We start from the raw sequence: 19,838 nt of genomic DNA on the forward strand, positions 1-19,838 counted from the left end.
GGGAGACGCTCCTTAGAAAGATGCAGGTACGAGGGGCGCAGCGCTGCACAGAGCCCCACTGGGACGTTACCATCTTTGGCTCCGCCCCATTTGCTCTCTGACTGGTCATCTCTCTGCTCTCTGTCTGTGGGGATGTTCCCACACTCACAGCTTCGACTTGACCGAATCTCATCTTCGTCTCGGACCATATCTGAGGAAGCAGCCATGAACCCGTCAGTCTCGGAATCCCCCTTGGTTCTCTTTGGGGGTGGGGTGGGCTTTTTGTCCAAACCCATGGCGATGATACACCTAAAAGGTATAATGCAGGAAAAAGTTGATGCTTGAGGTGCAGAACAGAGCCTCGGCCAGAGATCTGAGGAGGGTTTCCATCAACAAGATACTAACTCTGAACTCTGAGTCTAAAGAAAACCACTCAGGCAGCAAGAACCCAACAGGAAGGGATACTGCTGGACCTCCTGCTGGTGTCCAGCCGCCTGCCGGCTCAGTCAGAACCTAGAGCAGGGGATCCTGAGGAGTCACTTACCTGTAGCACGGGGAGGCCCCCGCCACGCTGGTGAAGCCAAAATGGCCGTGCTTGCCCCCCAGCCGGGCCCCCCCCCGGTGCCTGAACTCGCAGCAGGAGCTTAGCCGCTCCACCTGCATGCCGTTGAGGAAGAAGGTGAGACTGAAGGGGAATCCGCGGTGGCGCCTGGAGACAAACCGGAAGCACTCTGGTGGGAAGAAGAAGCCGTTATATAGAGACACATCCAGCTGGATGGGGTCCCACCTCCCAGAAAGGACAAATCGCTGCATCAAGAAAATCAGTGAAAAACAGCTGATGTGTTCTGAAGGCTCGCTTGCGTTTCCGTTTACCTAAACACTGAGCTGAACTAGCTGGGTTAGGATACTAGGTGCCATAAAGAAAGATGTTCTTTGAGACGGTGAGATGGCTGACCTCCTTCCATCAGCTTCCCTCTGTACACACAGATGTTCTCCCCACCACAGTGCTGCTGGAAGACCTTCACCTCATCCCTCAGCTCCACGTCATCATGGGAGAGGTGCACCGACTTTCCAAAGTAAACCATGGTGACAGAGACATTACTGTGCGTGGAGGTCTTTGGAAATCTCGACTCCTGGAAGCAGATAATGATCTCCATCATGAACTTCAGCATGATCAAAAGTCCCTGTAACCCTGACCAGGATAAGTGATTAGAAGATGGATGTATGGATGGATTATGATACGTTTTCTTTGAAGTATTACAGAGATATGCAGTGCCTTGCCTTGGTTACCATGGGAACGCTTGGTGCTGTGGTAGGTCGCAGTTTCCGGCCCCTCACTGTCCCATTGGGAGTCCCTTTAACACTCCTCCCTGTCCCCTTGGGCGGGGGAGGGGGGGGCACCGGGGTGATGAAGTTATTGATGACTGGCAGGCGGTATGGTGATATTCCGCTAGAAAACCTGCCTGTGGCCACGCGCCTCAACATCTCGCGGTCCAGCTGGAAGCAGAGAGTGAAAGAGAGGCAGCCCTCTACATGTGCTGCTGGGGGGGGGGGGGGGGGGGGACCATGCATGCATGCAGGAACCACGCACCCCTCAGGGGTCCTACTGTCCCTCTGCAGCTCCAACGGCGGCTGTCAATCCTCACTGATCTCACCATCTGATGGATCATTCACTCTTAAGAAGACGGATGGTCTCACCGTGCAGCAGGCAAGCTGCCCTGTGTCCTGTACAGCCGCGTGGGGCCGGCGGGTGGAGCGGGATGGCCGGCGGGTGGGGGCGCTGGTGTCGCTGCTGATGGGCTGCAGGCGGACGGGCCGTTGCATCTTCCCCGGCGCCGTATTCGGCCGTGAGGAGCCAAGCTGAAGGATGCATGCAGGAGGACAGCTCAACTAAATGGGGACCTTCCGTTCATTTCCATGGGGAAACCCTAATCCCAATTGCCACACCCTTAACCCCTACCCAGCCCTAACCTTAACCATAAGTAACCAAACAAAATACAAGACTTTTCACAATTTTAGTTTTTTGTTTGCAGTCACAGATTTTTGTAAAATTGAGTTTTCCTCTTGTAGGGACTGAAAAAATGGTCTCCACAATGTCAAAATAACAGGTTTTTATCACATTGTGGGGACATTTGGTCCCCACAATGGAGTATAGACATTACCCACACACAGACAAAAAGACACAGACCCACATCCTGTGGGTTCACACTGGCCATGGCATGGAGAGAGACGCAGCTCAGCTACAGTCACAGACACACACATTTGATACATGATAGATGACTCAATGTGCACCTGCCGGGTTTGGGGCAGACTCACAGATTCGGAGGACTCCGATGGCTCCAGCTCTGGTCCAGTATGCTGAGCATAGCCGTTCCTGGGGCCGGATGGTGGCTTGGGTGACAGTACAGTAATACTCTCCTCCTCATACCGCCTGGAACGCTCCACCTTCCAGGCATCGACAGAGAGACGGTAAGCAGGGCCAGTCCGCCTGAACTGGTCTCGTTTCATAGGCACAGGACAGAGAGAGTCATACTCGTGCTGGCAGTGACCCATTGCTGGGGGACCCTGCAGAGTAGGTGCTTCAAACAAACACCCACGTTACTCCGAGGGTCGTCGGACACAACATTAAAGACCCAGTGTGAGACTCACCTTGATTTTGTTGACACGTTCCCTCTGGGCGAAATCCTCCAGTCTTCTCTTGATTTGAGTCTGATGGTGCCGCTGAATGAAGATGGTCGCATTGAGTTTACCTTCCTACACTCTATCAGCAGTATGGAAAAGGAGGCAGATGTGTGAGCGTAGACCAGGGGTGGGCAATCTTATCCACAAAGGACCGGTGTGTATGCAGGTTTTTGGGATAACCTGTAGGGCAGCTGTTCAAACCCAGGTGTGAGGACTCTTCAGCCAATCAGTCCTCTAATTAGTAATCTAATTAGGGAGTTGCAGCGAAAACCCGCGTACACACTGGCCCTTTGTGGATAAGATTGCCCGCCCCTGGCGTAGACCCACCTCAATGTCCAGCACCTTGTGGAAGATTGCGTGGGCCAGGCATTCCCGCATGTGCCTCTGGTGCTCTTTCCGCATCAGCTTATGCTTGTACTCCTTGTCGGGGACGATGCTCCCACTCCGGGTGATCTGTAGCCACCGCCAAGTGTATGTAGATGGCCCAAAAAACAGCCAATCACAGGCAAGAATCCCAGTGCCATCACAGCTGTATCATTCATTTCTATGACAGCTTTTGTAAAATAACACTTAAGTTAGAAAGGCGGTTTAATGACTGACACTGTGCAGCACCCGAGGCCCCAGCCTTTCCTGCATTGACGGGGTGTCCCTGAGATGCTACAGCAAACACCCCCCCCCCCCACCGGAGCCTGCGGCACGTACCAGGCCCACTCTGAGCAGGTGCCGCCGGATCCTGGTGTTGTTGAAGTAGCCGGCCAGGTGTTTGTCAGTCAGGCTGTTGTAGGCCGACAGGAGTCTGGAAGAGAGGCCAAAGGGCCACTCAGGTGGGAGATGGGGACCCCAAAGGGAGAGGAACCAGGGGAGACAGTCCCAGAGGGAGCCGGCCCGTTAGAGGGGATCTGGGGAGATTTCCCCCCCCCCCCACTCAGCTTGGTTACAGTCCTGATCTGAACAATAGCTGGCATCTGGTTACTCAGACGAGCTTCCTAACAAGGCACTTCTGTAACTCAAACTCAACCGCATCCTCCCTGCATGCAAAACCGATCATTCAACACGACGTGTCATTAAACAGAAATTAATACAGAAAAAAATAACGGACACCGCCTGAACGGTCTGACCATCCTACAATAACGCCTGTAAAACCATGATGCTGACTGGTAAAGAGCCTAAGGGGGTCGGGTCCTGCGGGTATCTCTGAGAGCTTTTTCGTTGCGGGAGGGGTCCCTGCCTTTATGATTACACTCATGTTACCCAGCAACCATAACAATGCGTGCAGTAACTCCTGTCTTCGGCAAACTAGCAGCTTTATCTCTCAAGTTGTCACTCCATGAGTCTGATCGCATATTAAACAGCAAAGCTCAAACCTCAAAACCATAAACGTGGCAATTTTTTTGCTGGCATTGAGATTCAAATAATAAACTGTTTTATTAATTAGCAACGCAGCATAGCACGAAATTACTAATAAGATTATCTTATAAAGCGTCAATAGATTGTTTGCTGTTAGAAACTGCGGTCATATCACAGACGTATAACAGCGCTGGTTTAAACATAATCACTTTGTTAGTTTCAAAAAACAAAACACACTATTTTTCCCATATTCATTTCATTGTTATCCGTAACAATCCCTGACACTTTCATTTTAGCAGTTTCAGATAACACACGGCATGGGCGATCGGCTGAATAATTAATTCAGTTCCAAACCGGTGCTGTAACATACGATTAGGACACGCCAGGTACTGACTCGGAGATGGGGATGCGGGGGATGACAGCGACCTACCCGGCATTTGGGTGGCTCATGACGGCAGCGCTTCCAGGCCAGGTACCGCTGCGGTCCGCGGCGTCACGGCTCTGCGCGCTCGCACCCTGCGCTTCTCTGCGTTGCCAGGCGCCGTTGCTAGGCGCAGCCACGTGACGATGCTGTGCTAACGTCCCCACCATTAGAGGGCTCTTATGTCTGAATGAATCACGTGAATCCGCATTTTAAATATCACAAAAGGGGTCATTTCTTGTGTAACATCTTTATTCATAGTGTTTACATAAGCGTTTTTGACATACAGATTCGATCATAGACGTAGATGCCCGAGCAATTAAATACTTCCTATTTAAGTCACATAGACGGAGGTACTTACACCACTTAAATTTCAGTTTAAAACCAGATTTTATTAGTAAATGTTATATAACTACCATTTAATATAGTACTTTGTGTTCTATGACCACAATGTCTTGACTATGGATTTTAATACCTGAAATTAACACTTGCATCAATTTGGATGTCAAATATACCTCCCCAACATTGCTGTCCTTCACCTGCAAACTGTGCTGTGAGAAGCAGAGATCCATTTCTAAGGCATGTAAAAAGATGTTTCTAGAGGGTAAGGCATCCCCTCGTTTCACATGATCAGAACCACCTTCCCTGTGGCTCCAGGACTACTGATGATGTCCTCGTGAGCTTGAGTGGCCTTGTCTATGCTGTACTGGCCACCAACGATGGGCTTCAGCCAACCAGCTTCCATCCCGGCAAAGAGGACGGCGGCAGCCTCGGCCATCTCAGCCTGCTCCGGAAAGTCACAGGGACGTCACACATCAGTCACACACAGCCGTGACACGGTGGGGCTTGTCAGGATGCCTTACGCTGGTTGTGCTGAACAGCGATACTCCAATGATGCTGGATTCCCTCATCATGGTGTCTCGGGGGTTGATTTCAATGGATCCCCGGCAGCCCACAATCTGAAATGAGTCGACGTTAACAGATGCTGACATTTCTGGGGTGACGATCCAGCCTAGAGCCTGAAATACCCACCGCCACCCGGCCGCCACGCGCCAGTATCTGAAGGTCATTGCTGAGGTTCACGTTGGACAGCATCTCCACCACCACATCCACCCCATGGTCACTGGCAGCCTCCTGAGACACTCGACAGTGACACAGCGAATGTCAATCCCGATGTCAATAGGCAGTCACATGATATTTAGTAACAGCCCTCGGGAGGGTCTCGGGGATAAAGCTTTGACAGCAGTCAGGTCCACGACCCACCTTAATTTTGCCAATGTAGTTTTGCTCCCTGTGGTTAAAAGCCTGGTGAGCTCCAGCCTTCAGGACCAGAGCCAGTCCTTCTGGAGTCCCTGCTGTACCCAGGACCTTCATGCCCAAAGCTCTGGCCAGCTGACAGCTGGCGACTCCCACCTAGTGGAGTATCACACTCAGAAGACGTCCAGCCCAGAGGGGAACGTGAGCTGCACCTCCTGCCGTTAGTGGCCCTTACCCCCCCGCTGGCACCGTGCACAAGGACTGTCTCCCCCGGCTTGGCGCTAGCCCTAGGATGTACAAATGAGATTGGGGGGGGGGCTTTGTGTTTATCTTATCGATTTCCTCCACATGGAGACCAATGTCCAACCAATGGGACTCTATTAAGCTGCTAACTCTGTATAAATTCAGGTATTTTACTCGTATTTAATCATGTCTGTTTACTATTTTTCCATCTGACTGCTGTAAGCCACTTACTAACTTTTGTGAGCCTGCAACACCACACTGTGTGCCAGGTTCTGCTGTGTACCACAAACCCCAGGAAGAAAAGACAAGTCCTTACTTATGGAACAGAGCCCGGTACGCTGTAAAATAGGGGATCCCGATGGCAGCTCCCTGGACATAGTCTAAGGAGTCGGGGAGTCGGTATGTGGAGTCCACCGGAGCCACAGCGTACTCAGCATAAGCCCCCGTGTCAGTGGCTGTGGTGAAGACCCTGTCACCTGTCTAACAGCAAAGCGAAGACACTCCGAATAACACTGCATCTTAGGAGAAAGAGGGCACAGTATGTCGGACTTTAAACATTCGTCCTAAAGACAATATATTGGTGTCTATATCATTTGTGTAATTGGGGAAAAAAAGACAAAAATGTCATCCGTATAAGCATCCACTGATGAGTTCTAACATGGGTTAGTAGAGGAACGGACGCAACAGCCAACCTTGAGAGAGCTGACACCGTCTCCAACTCCCACCACCACCCCTGCCGCGTCTGTTCCTGGGGTGTAGGGCAGGCTTGGCTTCCGGGCGTAAGTTCCAGCGCGGATATAAGCTTCCACTGGATTCACTCCACAAGCATGGACTTTGATTAACACCTGATGAGAGCAGGTATGTTCATGGTCACACAAACGCTGCAGCTGTCTGTGATCCTCTCAGTGTTACACGCTGCTACCCTGTTCAAGCTGCCATCTCCGCCAGATGCTGTCCGACCCACCCACCTCTCCCGTGCAGGTTGACTGCGTGACAATATCTGCACAGACAGACCTAATGTGCTGATATTTCTGCATGTTTGTCAAATGCCTGTAAGTATATGGCACATTTACATATCTGCTCCAGTAAATCCATTTTATGCACACTAAGGAAATCCTGGTGTACTTTACCTGTTTGGGACCTGGATTTGGTACAGGGATGCCTGAGTGCAACTTTAACACCGATGGACTTCCAAATTCAGACACTCTGATAGCTTTCATCACCTTCGATGCTGCCATTTTCTGACAAACACAGGGACACAAAACCACAGGCAGATTTATATTCCCTGTCCTGGTCGCCATGCATCCGGCATTTTTAGGCTGTTTTGCGTTTACTAAATTACACTAGACCGCAGATAGATCTTACTGATCCAGACAAGGACTCCTGATTAGTTCGGATTTCGAACCCATTACTAAATCTGCAGTTTGAAGCGTCACCGACGGTAAGACGTGCATTTGTTGTGCTGTGTTGGCGATTTCTGTGTTTATGTCACAAGACAACAAGAATACACCGCCTGGTACTGTCGCGGAACAAACGCGGCCGAGACATTACGTCCAAAATCAATACGTGTGGTTTTAAACACATTATGTAGGTGTTTAGATTTCTCTTAGATAACGATTTACACCTGCACAAAAGATTATCTCCACTTTCAACCCACCGAGCCTTTAAACAAGTTGTTTACGATAGCATTTATGTACGAAGCCTAGAGAAAGTGCAATTGTTTTGTTTTTGTAGTAACGTTTTTGGATCGCCCGAGCCACCGTAGAAGCGGGTCTTTGGGTAATGTAGTTCATCTCCATAGCAAAACGTGTGGATTATGTAGCGCTAGGTTTACCTTCGCTAAGGAAATCATATTACGCTTTTCGCCCGAATATTGCGTGTTAAAATTGGATATAGCAAACATAACGCGCTTATTCAATTCGTTGCGATGGACGACAGATTCCTGCAATGGAAGAAACAGTGTATGTCTAAAATCGACTTGAGCAAGAAGGGCAGTGTCGATGAAGACATTTCGGACGTCGTTGCGTTTATTAACGATTCTGAGAATTATTTCACGACAAGCTCCTGTTCCGGACGAATAACACTCATAGATGGGGTAGGCCAGTGACACTATACCCGACAGATTATTGACTTGCCGTACAATATACCGCTATCCTGCTTACCAAGCAAAACAGTACAGTGTACTGCTTCCGGTAATTTTGTAGGCAATCAAGTAATATTACTTAATTATTGTTTGGTAAATCTCGAAAAACAATTTTAAAAACCGATCAGACGTAACTAACCTGCTGTAGAAAACTATGACTGCGGGCATCCGTATTCGATTTGATCTTGCGAATATTTCGGAAAGAGAAATTAAGCAACTTTTTGTTAATGATTAAGCTTGGAGTGCTTTATTTGGTTTGCCCGCTCGAAATGCCACAGGCTGATCATTACCGTTGACATTCATAGTGACCATTTTAGGATGGGTTTTTGTTGTCTGTTAAGGTTGTAAATTGATGCAGTATGTTCAAAGAATAAAACCAATGATTGTACAGGCTATATAATAAATATAGGTATATCAAAATGTACTGTCTGTTGTGCATCATTTTGTCTGTGCGCCCCAAGGTCTCGGAGGTGCAGAAGAAAGACTGCAACTGGCTCTTCGTGACGCACCAGAAGTGCCAAAGCGCCGATGTGGTTAGTCCATATTTTACTCTTTCACCATACAACGGCCGTGCAGTTGGTGATGCAGCGCTGTCATTCCTGCAGGTCGCGAGCCTGGCGAGGGCTGGAGGGGACGCGTCCTTCCGGTTCGAGCCCTTCGTGCTGCACGTGCAGTGCCGGAGGCTGGAGGACGCCCAACTCCTGGTATGGAAACATAATATGCAAACTAACTTTCTTTGGCATATATCTGTCTTCCGAGAGCTGATCCTGGTCAGGGTTGTGAGGGACCAGTCCCATGCAGCAGAGGTAAACCGTGGGTGGGATGCTAGTATGATACAGACCCCTACATACAAATGTACTTTTAATTACACAAACACCAGTTTGTGTTTCAGAAGCACCTATGTACATTATGTCAAATAGTATTATAATCTCTGTCCTCAAAATTTGTTTCTTTTGAAATTTGAATTTTTATATATTTCAAAAACGTAGTAGTACTGAATTTCCCGGAGGAACCTTTTTGAGGGATTAATAAAGTTTTTCTTTCTTTCTTTCTTTCTTTCTTTCTTTCTTTCTTTCTTTCTTTCTATCAGTATTAATAATGTTTAGGATGTGTGCTCTGCTCTTGTTTCACAGCACTCTGTGGCAGTAAATTCTGGCTTCAGAAACTCAGGGATGACTGTTGGCAAAAAGGGTAAAATCATTACGGTACAGAGCTGGGAAATTATTTGTGTTGTCTGAGCTAAAACCTATTTCTGATAATGCATTTCATTCATAGCTTTGATATTTCTTTGCGTTTTAAGCTAAATTCCTTTACCATATCGGCCCCGTTTCAGAGAAGCACAGTTGTGTTTGCGCGGTGTCACTGTCTTTTGTCATCTCTCTCTAGGCTGTAAGGAGCACGCACTGTCTGGAAGTTCCTCTCACGCATGAAGGCCAGCAGCTGGTCAGTGGGGATTACGTCAGCTTTCTGGTGGAAGTGGCCAATCAGAAAATGGAGGAAAACTTCAGACGAATGAGAAGGTAACCCTCTCCGTATGATGCTCGAATTGTAACTGGTCGCAGATTCTGCATTCTCAACAACAATGGCTTCTGTACCTGTAGATTCTACGATTGCTTACAGTCGGCGATGTGTGCAGAGCAATGTCACAGCCCGAAGGTGACAGATGCGAAGGCGGAAAAGTCTGTGTACAAGCGAAGAAGGAGACAGGCTCAAGAGCCGGAGTGTGACAGTCACAAAGACGACACGTCATCGGAGGAGGACGGTGCTCTGGAAAGCGGACTCCACCTGCTGCTGTAACTTTTAACCAGGATTTGTCACATGCAGTCTGAGAATGATTGAATTTGCTGCACACTTACTGAAACGTGTGCAGGTTAACCCAGACTAACCAGTCACCTAAAGATTACCCAGGTCAAGGCAGGACTCTGTATGAGTGAATGATCAAATACTCTATGTCCATTTGAACAAAAGTGATGGTGATAATTTTCAAAAGTAAGTAAAGAGAAAGCATAGCAGTTTAGCTGCCTGTCGAGAGAGGATGGGAGGCTAAAGCAGGAATGTCCTTGAGTGCACCGTAAGCCTGGCTCCCGGACTGCAAGTTTAAACAGCTGACACTTCATTCCTCCGTTTTGCCCAGCAGATGCTCATCACTGCCTGCAGTTTGTCTGCATTGGGCGGTGAAAGTGTAAGCAAAGCGAAAGCAGCCTGTCTCCGCCAATCATCCGCCTCTTTGCTTTTGTGTTTCAGTAAATCCGCTTCAGTTTACGCACGAGTGTGGCATGGGTCTCGCGGGGGTGCGTGGCTCGGGCTGGGGGGGGGGGGTGCGTGGTCGGGTTCCAGGGCGTTTCCTTTCCTATGGAGCCTGTTAGCACGGCTCATTTAGGGGTCTTGCCTCATTAGTCTCTGTGTTTCTCATTTGTGTTAATTAAAATCCGCCTGCAGGCTTATGTGAATGTGTTTTAAGCTGTATTAAAGTTTCACAGTTGATGGTCCATTAGTATTTAATCATCATATATTCTGCCTCTTGGATTATTTTCTCATGAATTTGTCACTATAAACATCATCAGCGGCAAAGATCTGCCGTTTGGTGTCCGAGACAGTAGTAAACACAGCTGCTAATGGGCTGTATCCTCTTGTAGGGCATTCAGACGAAGGCTGGTTTTGCTTTGTTTGAGACCCCCCAACCAGAATCCTATTAGAAGGCATTGTGCAAAACAAGGTCTGACCAGTAGGTGGAGCACCCAGCCCTTTGAATGACGGATGGCTGCACGCTGGTCTGTATGACTGGCAATGTTTTTCAGTGCTTGAAACACCTGATTGCTCTTTAAATTGTGTTTTCCACTAGCTAAGCATCAAGCAGTTCTGAGAGTACTATCATGTGAATTTGTGAAATGAATGTCCCCTGAAGTCATACCCCTCCTCTACACTGTGTTATAAAGGTTTCTGTCACCCCTGCCACCATAGGAGAGGATCCATCTTTCTGCTTCCTGTCTGTCCTCAGCTGATGGTGTTTGATTCCCAGATGCCGCATTGGGCTCTGAGCTACACTGACACATAAAGCTTAACAAATGTACAAAATTATTCCATGTAGCTTCTCATTATTTAGCTGTAGGAGGTCCATGAAGTGCTGGAGAGGTCAGCAGGGTTCCTGAAAGTGTTTAAGCAGAGGTAAAGGATTATTATTTAAAAGGTATTTCCCATGTTTGCATTCTGTAGCGATTGTCTCCAGTGTTCCTGTGTGTCGTCAATGTGTGCTCTGCTGCGTATGGGTTATGCTTAGGCTTGAATGAATACAGTGGCAGTTTTAAATGCCCTTATCTTAGGATTTAAAAGGCAAACAGATGCTGCCAGACTTGCTTTGTCTGCGATTGACAAGGTGAAAAGACAAAATTTCGGAAGCCTTGTTGTTGGGAGGCGATGGACCGGGTACACTGGCATCAAACTGGTTTATTTGTTTAATCGGGCATCTGAATAGCCTAACATCTAATCAATGTGTGTTTTTTCACACCCTAAGAGAGTTATGTACAGATGGTCGGATATTTGGGTGATGCAACGGGTTTAAAAATGTGATCCTGGCAGCTGATGCGCAGCTGGACAGGACACAATACAGCTGATGAGTGAGAATATTCATGCTTAGCCCATGGGTAACGCTCACTGCAATAAACAGGAAACAGACAGGCCTCAATGCTGGTAATCGCACGATTGAGGAAAAGGTGGGATGATGATATCCTCTGCGTGTTTTTGTGGGTTCTGTGGCTCGTGCTCAGGTATGTATGCGTGTTTTTGGGGGTTCTACGGCTCGTGCTCCAGGATGTATGCATGTTTCTGGGGGTTCTGCGGCCCGTGCTCCGGTATGTATGCATGTTTTTGCGGGTTCTGTGGCTCGTGCTCCAGGATGTATTCGTGTTTCTGGGGGTTCTGCGGCTCGTGCTCCGGTATGTATGCGTGTTTTTGGGAGTTCTGCGACCCGTGCAGCGGGATGTATGTGTGTTTTTGGGGGTTCTGTGGCTCATGCTCTGGTATGTATGTGTGTTTTTTGGGGTTCTGTGGCTCGTGGCCCAGAATATATGCATGTTTCTGGGGGTTCTGCGGCTCGTGCTCCGGTATGTATGCGTGTTTTTGGGGGTTCTACGGCTCGTGCTCCGGGATGTATGCATGTTTCTGGGGGTTCTGTGGCTCGTGCTCTGGTATGTATGCGTGTTTTTGGGGGTTCTGCGACCCGTGCTGGAGGATGTATGTGTGTTTTTGGGGGTTCTGTGGCCCGTGCTCCGGTATGCATCCGTGTTTTTGGGGGTTCTGTGGCCCGTGCTACGGTATGTGTGCGTGTTTTTGGGGGTTCTGCGGCCCGTGCTCCGGTATGCGTCCGTGTTTTTGGGGGTTCTGTGGCCCGTGCTCTGGTATGCATGCGTGTTTTTGTGGGTTCTGTGGCCCGTGCTCCGGTATGTGTGCGTGTTTTTGGGGGTTCTGTGGCCCGTGCTCCGGTATGTGTGCGTGTTTTTGGGGGTTCTGTGGCCCGTGCTCCGGTATGTGTGCATGTTTTTGGGGGTTCTGCGGCCCGTGCTCCGGTATGCATCCGTGTTTTTGGGGGTTCTGTGACCCGTGCTCTGGTATGTGTGTGTGTTTTTGGGGGTTCTGTGGCCCGTGCTCCGGTATGTGTGCGTGTTTTTGGGGGTTCTGTGGCCCGTGCTCCGGTATGTGTGCATGTTTTTGGGGGTTCTGTGGCCTGTGCTCCGGTATGTGTGCGTGTTATACTAATGTGTTCTCTGTGCGCCTGTATGGCTCTTTAATGGCAGCTCATCAGCCTCTGGGTAGACATGTATTGTTATTCACTGCATGTCCATAATGAATAATGTCCTGGTTTGGAGGGTGACTGAATGTGTCCCGAACCTTAATTAAACACTATAATCAACAGGGACCCATAATAAATGTCTTAAAATAACAATTAGCTTCTAAATAGACACAGGGGTGATTATAAATTCTTTTCAAAATTATCATTTGGCATTATAGCAGAGGCTGGGGTGCCCGGGTCTGGAAATCTGTGGGAGTTTTTTTTTTGGGAGGGGGGTATTGGAAGGTGGTTCATCTCTTGCAATCAGTGTTGAGTGGGGGGGGGGTGGGCATCTGTGATTGTGGAGTGGCCCATTATGGCTCTGATTAAGGCGCCTGTTCAGCGTGTGGCTGATTTGACGGGGAGGGCAGCACATGTAGCCGCTCCCCAGTAATCACAGGGCCTCTTATCATCATGTTAAATGCAGTGATTTGTAAGGAGAAAGAAGGGGCTCTGTGCCCCCCCCCCGCAAACACACAGCCTCCTTAGCAGCCCTGCAGCCCCCGCATGGGGCCCATTTGCCGGGAGCAGCAGGAAAGGTCATGACTGATGCTCCAGGTCAATTGTAAACTAGCCAATTAGCTCTCATTTTAATATGGCCAATGAGCAGTTCCTGCTCGGGGAGGGGAAGGGTGCCGCTGTGTGGGATTAGCAAATTAACCTGGTCAATTGTGGCAGTGCCCTCTGACCCGCAGCGGCCTGGCACAACTCTGCTTCCGGCCAATTCGAGGTCGCTCGTCTGAAAGCGGCGACGAGCGCACGTCGCGGTGACACGGCTCGCGCCTCGTGGACACAGTCAGACGTGGTGGGTCTTCTTTAAACTGGAATGACGTCATGCTTCCTGTTACGGTGAAGACATACTTCACCCTAAGCAGATGTGGTTTGGGCTTCTGCACTGCAGCAGCAACACACTTGACTCACTCAGCATGTTTTTACCTGGATGCCTGTGCTTAGGAATCAGCAGCTGGACATCAGAGACAAATATCTGTGCCGCTTAAACTGGCCTGAGGCCATGATGGCTGAGACTCAGCCCTTGCTTCCCTGTGCATCCAGACCTCCTTTCCCTGTCAACACACTCTTCACAGTGACTGGTGGCACGTGCAGTCAGAGAGCCAATAGCTGTGTGCCGCCGACAGCCGCCCACATTTGGCCTTTTTCACGCTGCTGTTTTATGGGAACAGCTGGACGGCGGGTCAGGCTCAGCTCCTGGGAGGGGGCCGCACGTCACTTTCCATTCAGCCCATTCCCTGGCCCTGATTTCCTGGCTCTCATGAAGATTCATTGACAAGCAGCTGTTCTGCTGTAGCGTGTAGCTTCACTCTGATCCTGAATAACTCTGGACACGTGAAAATAATTTACTCAGCGCCACGATGACAGTTCTTTGGAGTTATGAGATTAGATTCAAAACTCAGCAGAAAACGAGCCAGATTTATATTGATTACAAGATGTTCTCATCTGGGGTGGGGTGGGGTGGGGGGGGTGTTGATACAGAGATTGCCTGAGCGTGTGGGGTGAGTTCATGTAGTACAAGAGAAGATGCATGTCACTCTAAATCACACACATTTGTTTCACAGCACAGTTCATTAAATTCCCGCATTTATGCGAACGGACAGGTGACTGAAAGAGAGAGACCTTGTTCCAGGGTATTACAGCAGGGCCCCAGCCCTGAGTTTAATGACTTTAGCACTCCAGTATTTGCTATCTATGGTTCAAGTCTCATTCTCGATTCTGATGGGCATAAGCATGTAATAAGGCTGACCTTTATTGGCTGATTGACCTAAACATGGAATATGATGGACTTTCATTGGCTTATATTGAATACTCTGAAACTGAGAGTGCTGTGGCTTGATCCTGAGCACGCTGGGCCTTATTTCGCCATTTGGGAGGCCTCCTCCTTCCGGTGGCCCGTCGCTGGTTGTTTGTCATCCAAGCACAATGTTTTGACTTGGCCCCCATGTTTTTTTTAAATCTGCATTTCTGCCATTTTGCTGAACTGAGATGGATATCTTAAGAGTCACATCAGGGAACTGGGAGCAAAGAGCAGAGATCTGAGGGAAGCAAGGCCAAGTGTGGCTCTTCGGGGCACGCTACACGCTACATGCTCCCCCCCCCCCCCCCACGGAGGGAAAGATAAAACTACATCAGAGTGCGATAAGCGACGAGGCAGAGTAGCAAATGTTTGTGCTGATCTCCCTGCTGTATCCCATCAGGCACATGACCTGCACACACCTGGATATACAGTGACGCTCGTCTTCAGGGGCCGTGCAAGAAGGCCCCACAAATTGGCAGTCACGCGGGGACACATTCCTGGGCCTGTTACCGTTTCTGTTATTTGCTAATGTTCTTAGCATGCTAAGCAGGCTGAAACAGCAATCACGCGTGATTGGCAACAGCGAACCGTGGTGTCGGAAGCCATCCAGAAAAGTGCTAAGGTTGCTGGGTTGGGCAAAATATTTTGAGTTGTCTTGAAAAGGCTCTACGGTCGAGACGCCTAGCAGAATCCTGACAGGTCCTCTACGCTGTCAGCCAGAGAACTTTTAATAACTAGAAACATTAAATAAAAAAACCAAACCGTCTTGCATGCCGCCCTCGCAGCCCTTCCTGCTGCCTAATTGGTTTTTTCCCTGTCAGCGGCCCCCAGCGTGGCTTCTAATCAGACTGTTTACAGCTTGGAGGAGGACCACAGATCAGCGGATGGAGACGAGGCTGTTTGGTTTGGACGTCGTCTCCTGTCTCTGATTGAACTGGCAGACATGAGTGGAACGTTCGGAAATACAAACAAAACAGGGGTGCGAAGGGATCGAGGTATCGGCTATCGAGGTACGGGGGGGGGAATGGCGGTAATGAAATGGATAGATAGAGGCTAACTTAGCGATGCACACAGTGATGCTGGCTAGAAGGAGCAGTTCAGTCTCAGGTTAAGCACATGACTGCAGTGTGCATTGCAAAGGGGAGGGAGCTCAGACAATGAGCCAATCAGGGAGGGAGCTCAGACAATGAGCCAATCAGCCTTCACTTATTCCCACACCCTTCTCAGCACCAGAACAATGTGCAGATTATCTGTACAGCCACCGATCTGTGAGTATGCTCCATGGGGGGTGGGGGGCTTTCATCCTGAATGAGCCTTGGGGACAATGGTGTGCCTCCCCTGTATGTGTGGCTTTGTCGCTGTGTGCCTAGTGTCTCTGCGGTGCGTCCTGTAGGAGATGACCACGAAGCAGTGAGGGGCGAGAGGGTGAAGATCAGCCGTCCTTCTCGGGCTCCATTTTCACGTGAAAATAAACAGGCCTTCCAGCTGGGTCCAGGCTGAAATGCACTCAGAGGCCATAATGGTAGTATAACAAACAGCCAGCAGACCAGTGGTGTAATGGGCTTGGTGTGGAACCTGCTTCTGGCGTACTGGTTTCTGTTGGGGGGGCTGGAACAGGCCTCCCCCAGGTGTGTTGAGTGAGATTCCTATATTATTGGAGGTCGGGGCTGGGGAGGTACTGTGGTCTGTCAGTGGGGGTCCTTCCAGGTTGGTGGGAGGAGGATAATGATGTGAAGCGGCTGGCAGTGCCCCTACACCCCCCCCCCCCCCCCCCCGGCTTACGGGGGGATTCTCAGCGGCTCCCCCAGCGTGAGGCTGATCCCTCTGGGTGGGATCCCAGGATATATGAGCACGAGCCAGGAAAAGGGAAGTGAGTATCAGCATGCTGTGTCATTATGACATCCACAGCATGATGATCAGCAGCGCCCCATGCATGTATTTCAGTTACAGATGCGGCAGACGGGCTGCTCACCTCTGCAGATGCACGACTGCAGCTGCATGGCTGCGCTGAGGGCTGAGTCGCCCCCCTGCTCCGGCCTTCATCTACAGCCACGGTCAGGAGGAATATCCCCGTCCACCATCTGCGGATGGTACGACTCCCACCTTAGTCGTCTATTTTCAGCTGCAAATGCAGCACAGAAAGAAGATGCGATATTTTAGTAACGTGATTAATATCCAGTTTAGCTGCCGATGTAGGAAGCAATTTGTCAGCGTCTGGGGTTTGATTTGGCCGCCTCTGCAGGACGCTCTGCAGGCCTGGTGCTCTCTCTGTGACTCTGAGGTGCGGCCTGAGCACCCGTGTCGCGCCAGTGGCCATCCGTGTCGCGCCAGTGGCCATCCGTGTCGCGCCAGTGGCCATCCGTGTCGCGCCAGTGGCCATCCGTGTCACACCCGTGTCCTTCGCCCTCCCTCACACTGCCCTGGCAGGTGGCATGCTGCCTGCTCAGCAGTCCATGTCCGCTGGCTAAAAGATACGTGATCCCCGGCATTTTCCCGCTCCGCTCCAAAGGGCAGGCGTTGAGGAACCCCCAGCCCCCACCCCTTTGTTTTGCGGTGAGGAAGTAATTATACTGGAAGTGGGGGAATTAAAAATGCCCAAGAGATCCTCGTGCATCGGGGGCTCCGTGAACCACCCGTGACCTGCCCTCTCTCAAACTGGCTGTGTGAGTGTGTGTCTAAGGTCTGAAGAGAAGTAAACAATGATATTTGTTAATAAATAAGCTGGTGGTAATATGTGTTTTAATCATAATCAGTTTTTATATTTGCATTGGAATGACTGGTATTGTTGCATTCTTTAAAATGATCAGTTTGAAGATCCATAATGTTGTAGGTTATAGTTTGATGATTAAACCTACAGACTTTTCTGGAAAGATTAAATACACTTCACGGCTTGTTAGTGCCGCCACACGTGAGAGCTATCTTCAGATCAGTCCTTTCAGCTGCTCGCTATAAGGCTTTTACATATTTTTTTTTCTGCAGTTTTACTTAAGAGTGATCTGTTTAAGAGACAGGCCGACTTACACACCGTTTCGAGGCAATTTAACTAACCTTGTAATTACTCTAAACAGACTTTGTAAGGCGATTAAGTATAGGGAAAAACAACAGCTAAACACCAGGATACCGCACCAGGAAATAGTTTAACAATGATAAAAAAATAAACCTAGATGTTATCGTTCATAGGGGTGTTACATTTTAATGTTAAAAAACAATTGTAATCACAGGACAAATTGGTGAGATGCATGGGCGTAGTTACTTGAGTCAATTAATTAGCATTGCTATGTTTTATGCCTGCACTTGGCGTAAGCGATTTCTTGGTGCCCGTTGACAAAATAGTACGTCATATGTGCATCAGATACGCGCCTTAACACAAGGTAAGAAGGACTGATCGCCTACGGAGTAATGCGGCATACGCTCCTGTGCGGGGGTCAAACCTACGGTCTAATGTGGCACACGCTCCTGTGCAGGGGTCACATCCAAAAGGCTCAGTTTAAAGCCGCTCCTTAGGAAAAAAGGCTGAAACCGCTTTTTAAGGGCGGAGTTTCCTCCTGCACGCCCACTTGACATGCAAACACGGTGAATGCACACACACGGGCTCAAACACCCCGAGAAAATTGCTTAATACCACTGTGCGCAGTGCTTATAGTAACTTGTTTAATAACATGTTTTGTGAATTTAAATTTCCTCACGTCTGTCACCAGCACACATCCTGGGCCGTAATAAGCAGAGCTGGAGGTACTCGGATCTCTCACCGCAGGCACCGCTGATCTGTTACCCAGACATGGCGATAGCAAGGTCGCATTCACGGTGTTCACACGCTGCTCATTTTTTTGGGGGGGGGGACCTGTAACGAACCAGCCCCCGCTCTGCATTGAAAACGTTTTACTTACTAATGGCAGATTATGATGCTCCACTGTATTTCAGGAATGTATGTGCCCACCTAATCCATAATGTAATGTATGATAACATTGCTTATTACTGACCTTTAAATCAGTAAATCAGACTTTTGTAGTAGGCTTGCTGAATAGTGTTGGTTCTTAGAAAGTCGAATCATAATCCCCACAATAAACATAATGTCCAGCTCATGTCCAGTCCATAAATGCGCTGTGCCGCCATGTCGGACTGGCGTGACACCATCCTATTTTACTGCTTGTTTTCAGAAGGAAACGCCACTTGAATCATTCACCAGAAGCTCATATAAAACAGAAACCGCAAATGCATGCGCTATCTGTCTCGTTTTTCCCCTCAGATAATCCATTTCTGACTGACGATCCATCATAATAAAGGGGATTAAGTGTCTCTGAATAGCAATAATCCCAAAGTGACGGAATACGTCTCCCGAGTCGCCTGAGCATGGGCAGGTCGGGCGCTTGCGGCCCCTCGCGAGTTCCTCCATTTACCGTCAAAGCACGTGACTGGCTCTAGGATGGAGAACTCACGGGAAAGCAGCATAATTAATAAACGTTTGATTAAACAACGTCTTCCAAATAAATAATTTTGGGAAACAATGGAATATTTTCACCATTCTTTAACGGCGTGACAGAGTCGAGATTTTAAATTGATTGTTTTGTGTGTGTAGATTACATAGGCCTATAATTCAAACAAATTGTAAATTTAGGAATGCAGAGTAGAGGCGTATTGTGATGACTTAATATGATGGTTTTTTCTTAATAATTTGTGTTATATTGTACTTAACGCACGAATTATATACAATCTTTTTTATTAAAAACATTTTTACTTTATTAATTTTACCTTAAATCGTGATTTTAAAATGTGCACAAATAAGACGAGTAATAGGTTTTGTGGAGTTTTTATGTGCGAAGTATTAAGTTTAATTATAGGAGGTTATATTTAAAATACAGTATTTTCACTTTTTTGTATTGACAGCAGTAAAAATGACAGCATTCATTTCACGTGATTTATAAACTTACAGCTGATGTGCACTGTAATCACAGAATTTGTTCATTGTTCTTGTTGTTCTGTTCCATACATTTTTACCTTTCGTCCTTCACGCCGTTCGACGCTGTTCATTTTTTTTTTATTGCTATCGGAATTAATAATCAAAATCGCTACGAATATTCTTGATTTTGTTTGCTGTCGCGATTTTCAGAAAAACAGTAGCTTGCCTTACTTG

The 19,838-nt window shown here is 48.6% G+C and overlaps 3 protein-coding genes across 11 annotated transcripts in view; 1 reads left to right on the plus strand and 2 right to left on the minus strand.

The window, feature by feature from the left end:
• Positions 1–4,598, minus strand: part of erich3 (glutamate-rich 3) — a 10,881-nt gene extending 6,283 nt beyond the window's left edge. For 2 of the 4 annotated variants that reach the window (XM_023815896.2, XM_023815892.2), the window contains exons 1-10: positions 4,439–4,598; positions 3,364–3,457; positions 2,989–3,114; positions 2,629–2,700; positions 2,296–2,424; positions 1,678–1,839; positions 1,261–1,476; positions 935–1,112; positions 524–710; positions 71–288 (exon numbers count right to left, since the gene is read on the minus strand). In XM_023815896.2, coding sequence (XP_023671664.2) covers positions 71–288; positions 524–710; positions 935–1,112; positions 1,261–1,476; positions 1,678–1,839; positions 2,296–2,424; positions 2,629–2,700; positions 2,989–3,114; positions 3,364–3,457; positions 4,439–4,458 — 1,402 coding nt within the window. In that variant the 5' untranslated portion in view covers positions 4,459–4,598. The remainder of the gene's footprint in view (positions 1–70; positions 289–523; positions 711–934; positions 1,113–1,260; positions 1,477–1,677; positions 1,840–2,295; positions 2,425–2,628; positions 2,701–2,988; positions 3,115–3,363; positions 3,458–4,438) is intronic. The other 2 variants (XM_023815893.2, XM_023815895.2) reach the window with 2 other exon arrangements.
• Positions 4,599–4,663: 65 nt separating this feature from the next.
• Positions 4,664–8,352, minus strand: cryz (crystallin, zeta (quinone reductase)). Of its 3 annotated transcripts, none has more exons than XM_023815918.2 (9): positions 8,212–8,352; positions 7,060–7,170; positions 6,622–6,774; positions 6,246–6,409; positions 5,922–5,973; positions 5,693–5,842; positions 5,462–5,563; positions 5,293–5,388; positions 4,664–5,213 (listed from the first exon to the last, which is right to left on the minus strand). In XM_023815918.2, the coding sequence occupies exons 2-9, from the start codon at positions 7,165–7,167 to the stop codon at positions 5,052–5,054; spliced, it is 987 nt and encodes a 328-aa protein (XP_023671686.2). In that variant the 5' UTR covers positions 7,168–7,170; positions 8,212–8,352; the 3' UTR covers positions 4,664–5,051. The 3 variants fall into 3 exon arrangements, with proteins under 3 accessions (XP_023671686.2, XP_023671687.2, XP_023671688.2); XM_023815919.2 differs by lacking the exon at positions 8,212–8,352 and adding an exon at positions 7,587–7,685; XM_023815920.2 differs by lacking the exon at positions 8,212–8,352 and adding an exon at positions 7,554–7,671.
• tyw3 (tRNA-yW synthesizing protein 3 homolog (S. cerevisiae)) lies at positions 6,740–10,561 on the plus strand. 4 transcript variants are annotated; one of them, XM_023815929.2, is made up of 6 exons: positions 6,740–6,981; positions 8,534–8,605; positions 8,678–8,776; positions 9,206–9,277; positions 9,459–9,592; positions 9,674–10,561. In XM_023815929.2, exons 1-6 carry the CDS (start codon positions 6,976–6,978, stop codon positions 9,867–9,869), a joined length of 579 nt encoding a protein of 192 aa, XP_023671697.2. In that variant the 5' UTR covers positions 6,740–6,975; the 3' UTR covers positions 9,870–10,561. The 4 variants fall into 4 exon arrangements, with proteins under 4 accessions (XP_023671697.2, XP_023671695.2, XP_023671694.2 ...); XM_023815927.2 differs by lacking the exon at positions 6,740–6,981 and adding an exon at positions 7,706–8,024; XM_023815926.2 differs by lacking the exon at positions 6,740–6,981 and adding an exon at positions 7,706–8,024 and having other exon boundaries at positions 8,534–8,776.
• Positions 10,562–19,838: the final 9,277 nt, after the last annotated feature.

Source organism: Paramormyrops kingsleyae, chromosome 21 (assembly GCF_048594095.1).
Source record: "Paramormyrops kingsleyae isolate MSU_618 chromosome 21, PKINGS_0.4, whole genome shotgun sequence".
Taxonomy (NCBI): Eukaryota; Metazoa; Chordata; class Actinopteri; order Osteoglossiformes; family Mormyridae; genus Paramormyrops; species Paramormyrops kingsleyae.

Bases quoted from the DNA above. Each gene is read 5' to 3' on its own strand.
- cryz (XM_023815918.2), bottom strand. From the start codon at position 7,167: ATGGCAGCATCGAAGGTGATGAAAGCTATCAGAGTGTCTGAATTTGGA. The intron at 5,843-5,921 runs GTAAGGGCCACT...ATACTCCACTAG, and splicing joins TGCACGGTGCCAGCGGGGGG to GTGGGAGTCGCCAGCTGTCA. The intron at 5,214-5,292 runs GTAAGGCATCCT...TTTCCGGAGCAG, and splicing joins CGCTGTTCAGCACAACCAGC to GCTGAGATGGCCGAGGCTGC.
- tyw3 (XM_023815926.2), top strand. From the start codon at position 7,857: ATGGACGACAGATTCCTGCAATGGAAGAAACAGTGTATGTCTAAAATC. The intron at 8,025-8,533 runs GTAGGCCAGTGA...GTGCGCCCCAAG, and splicing joins GAATAACACTCATAGATGGG to GTCTCGGAGGTGCAGAAGAA. The intron at 9,278-9,458 runs GTACAGAGCTGG...ATCTCTCTCTAG, and splicing joins AAAAGGGTAAAATCATTACG to GCTGTAAGGAGCACGCACTG.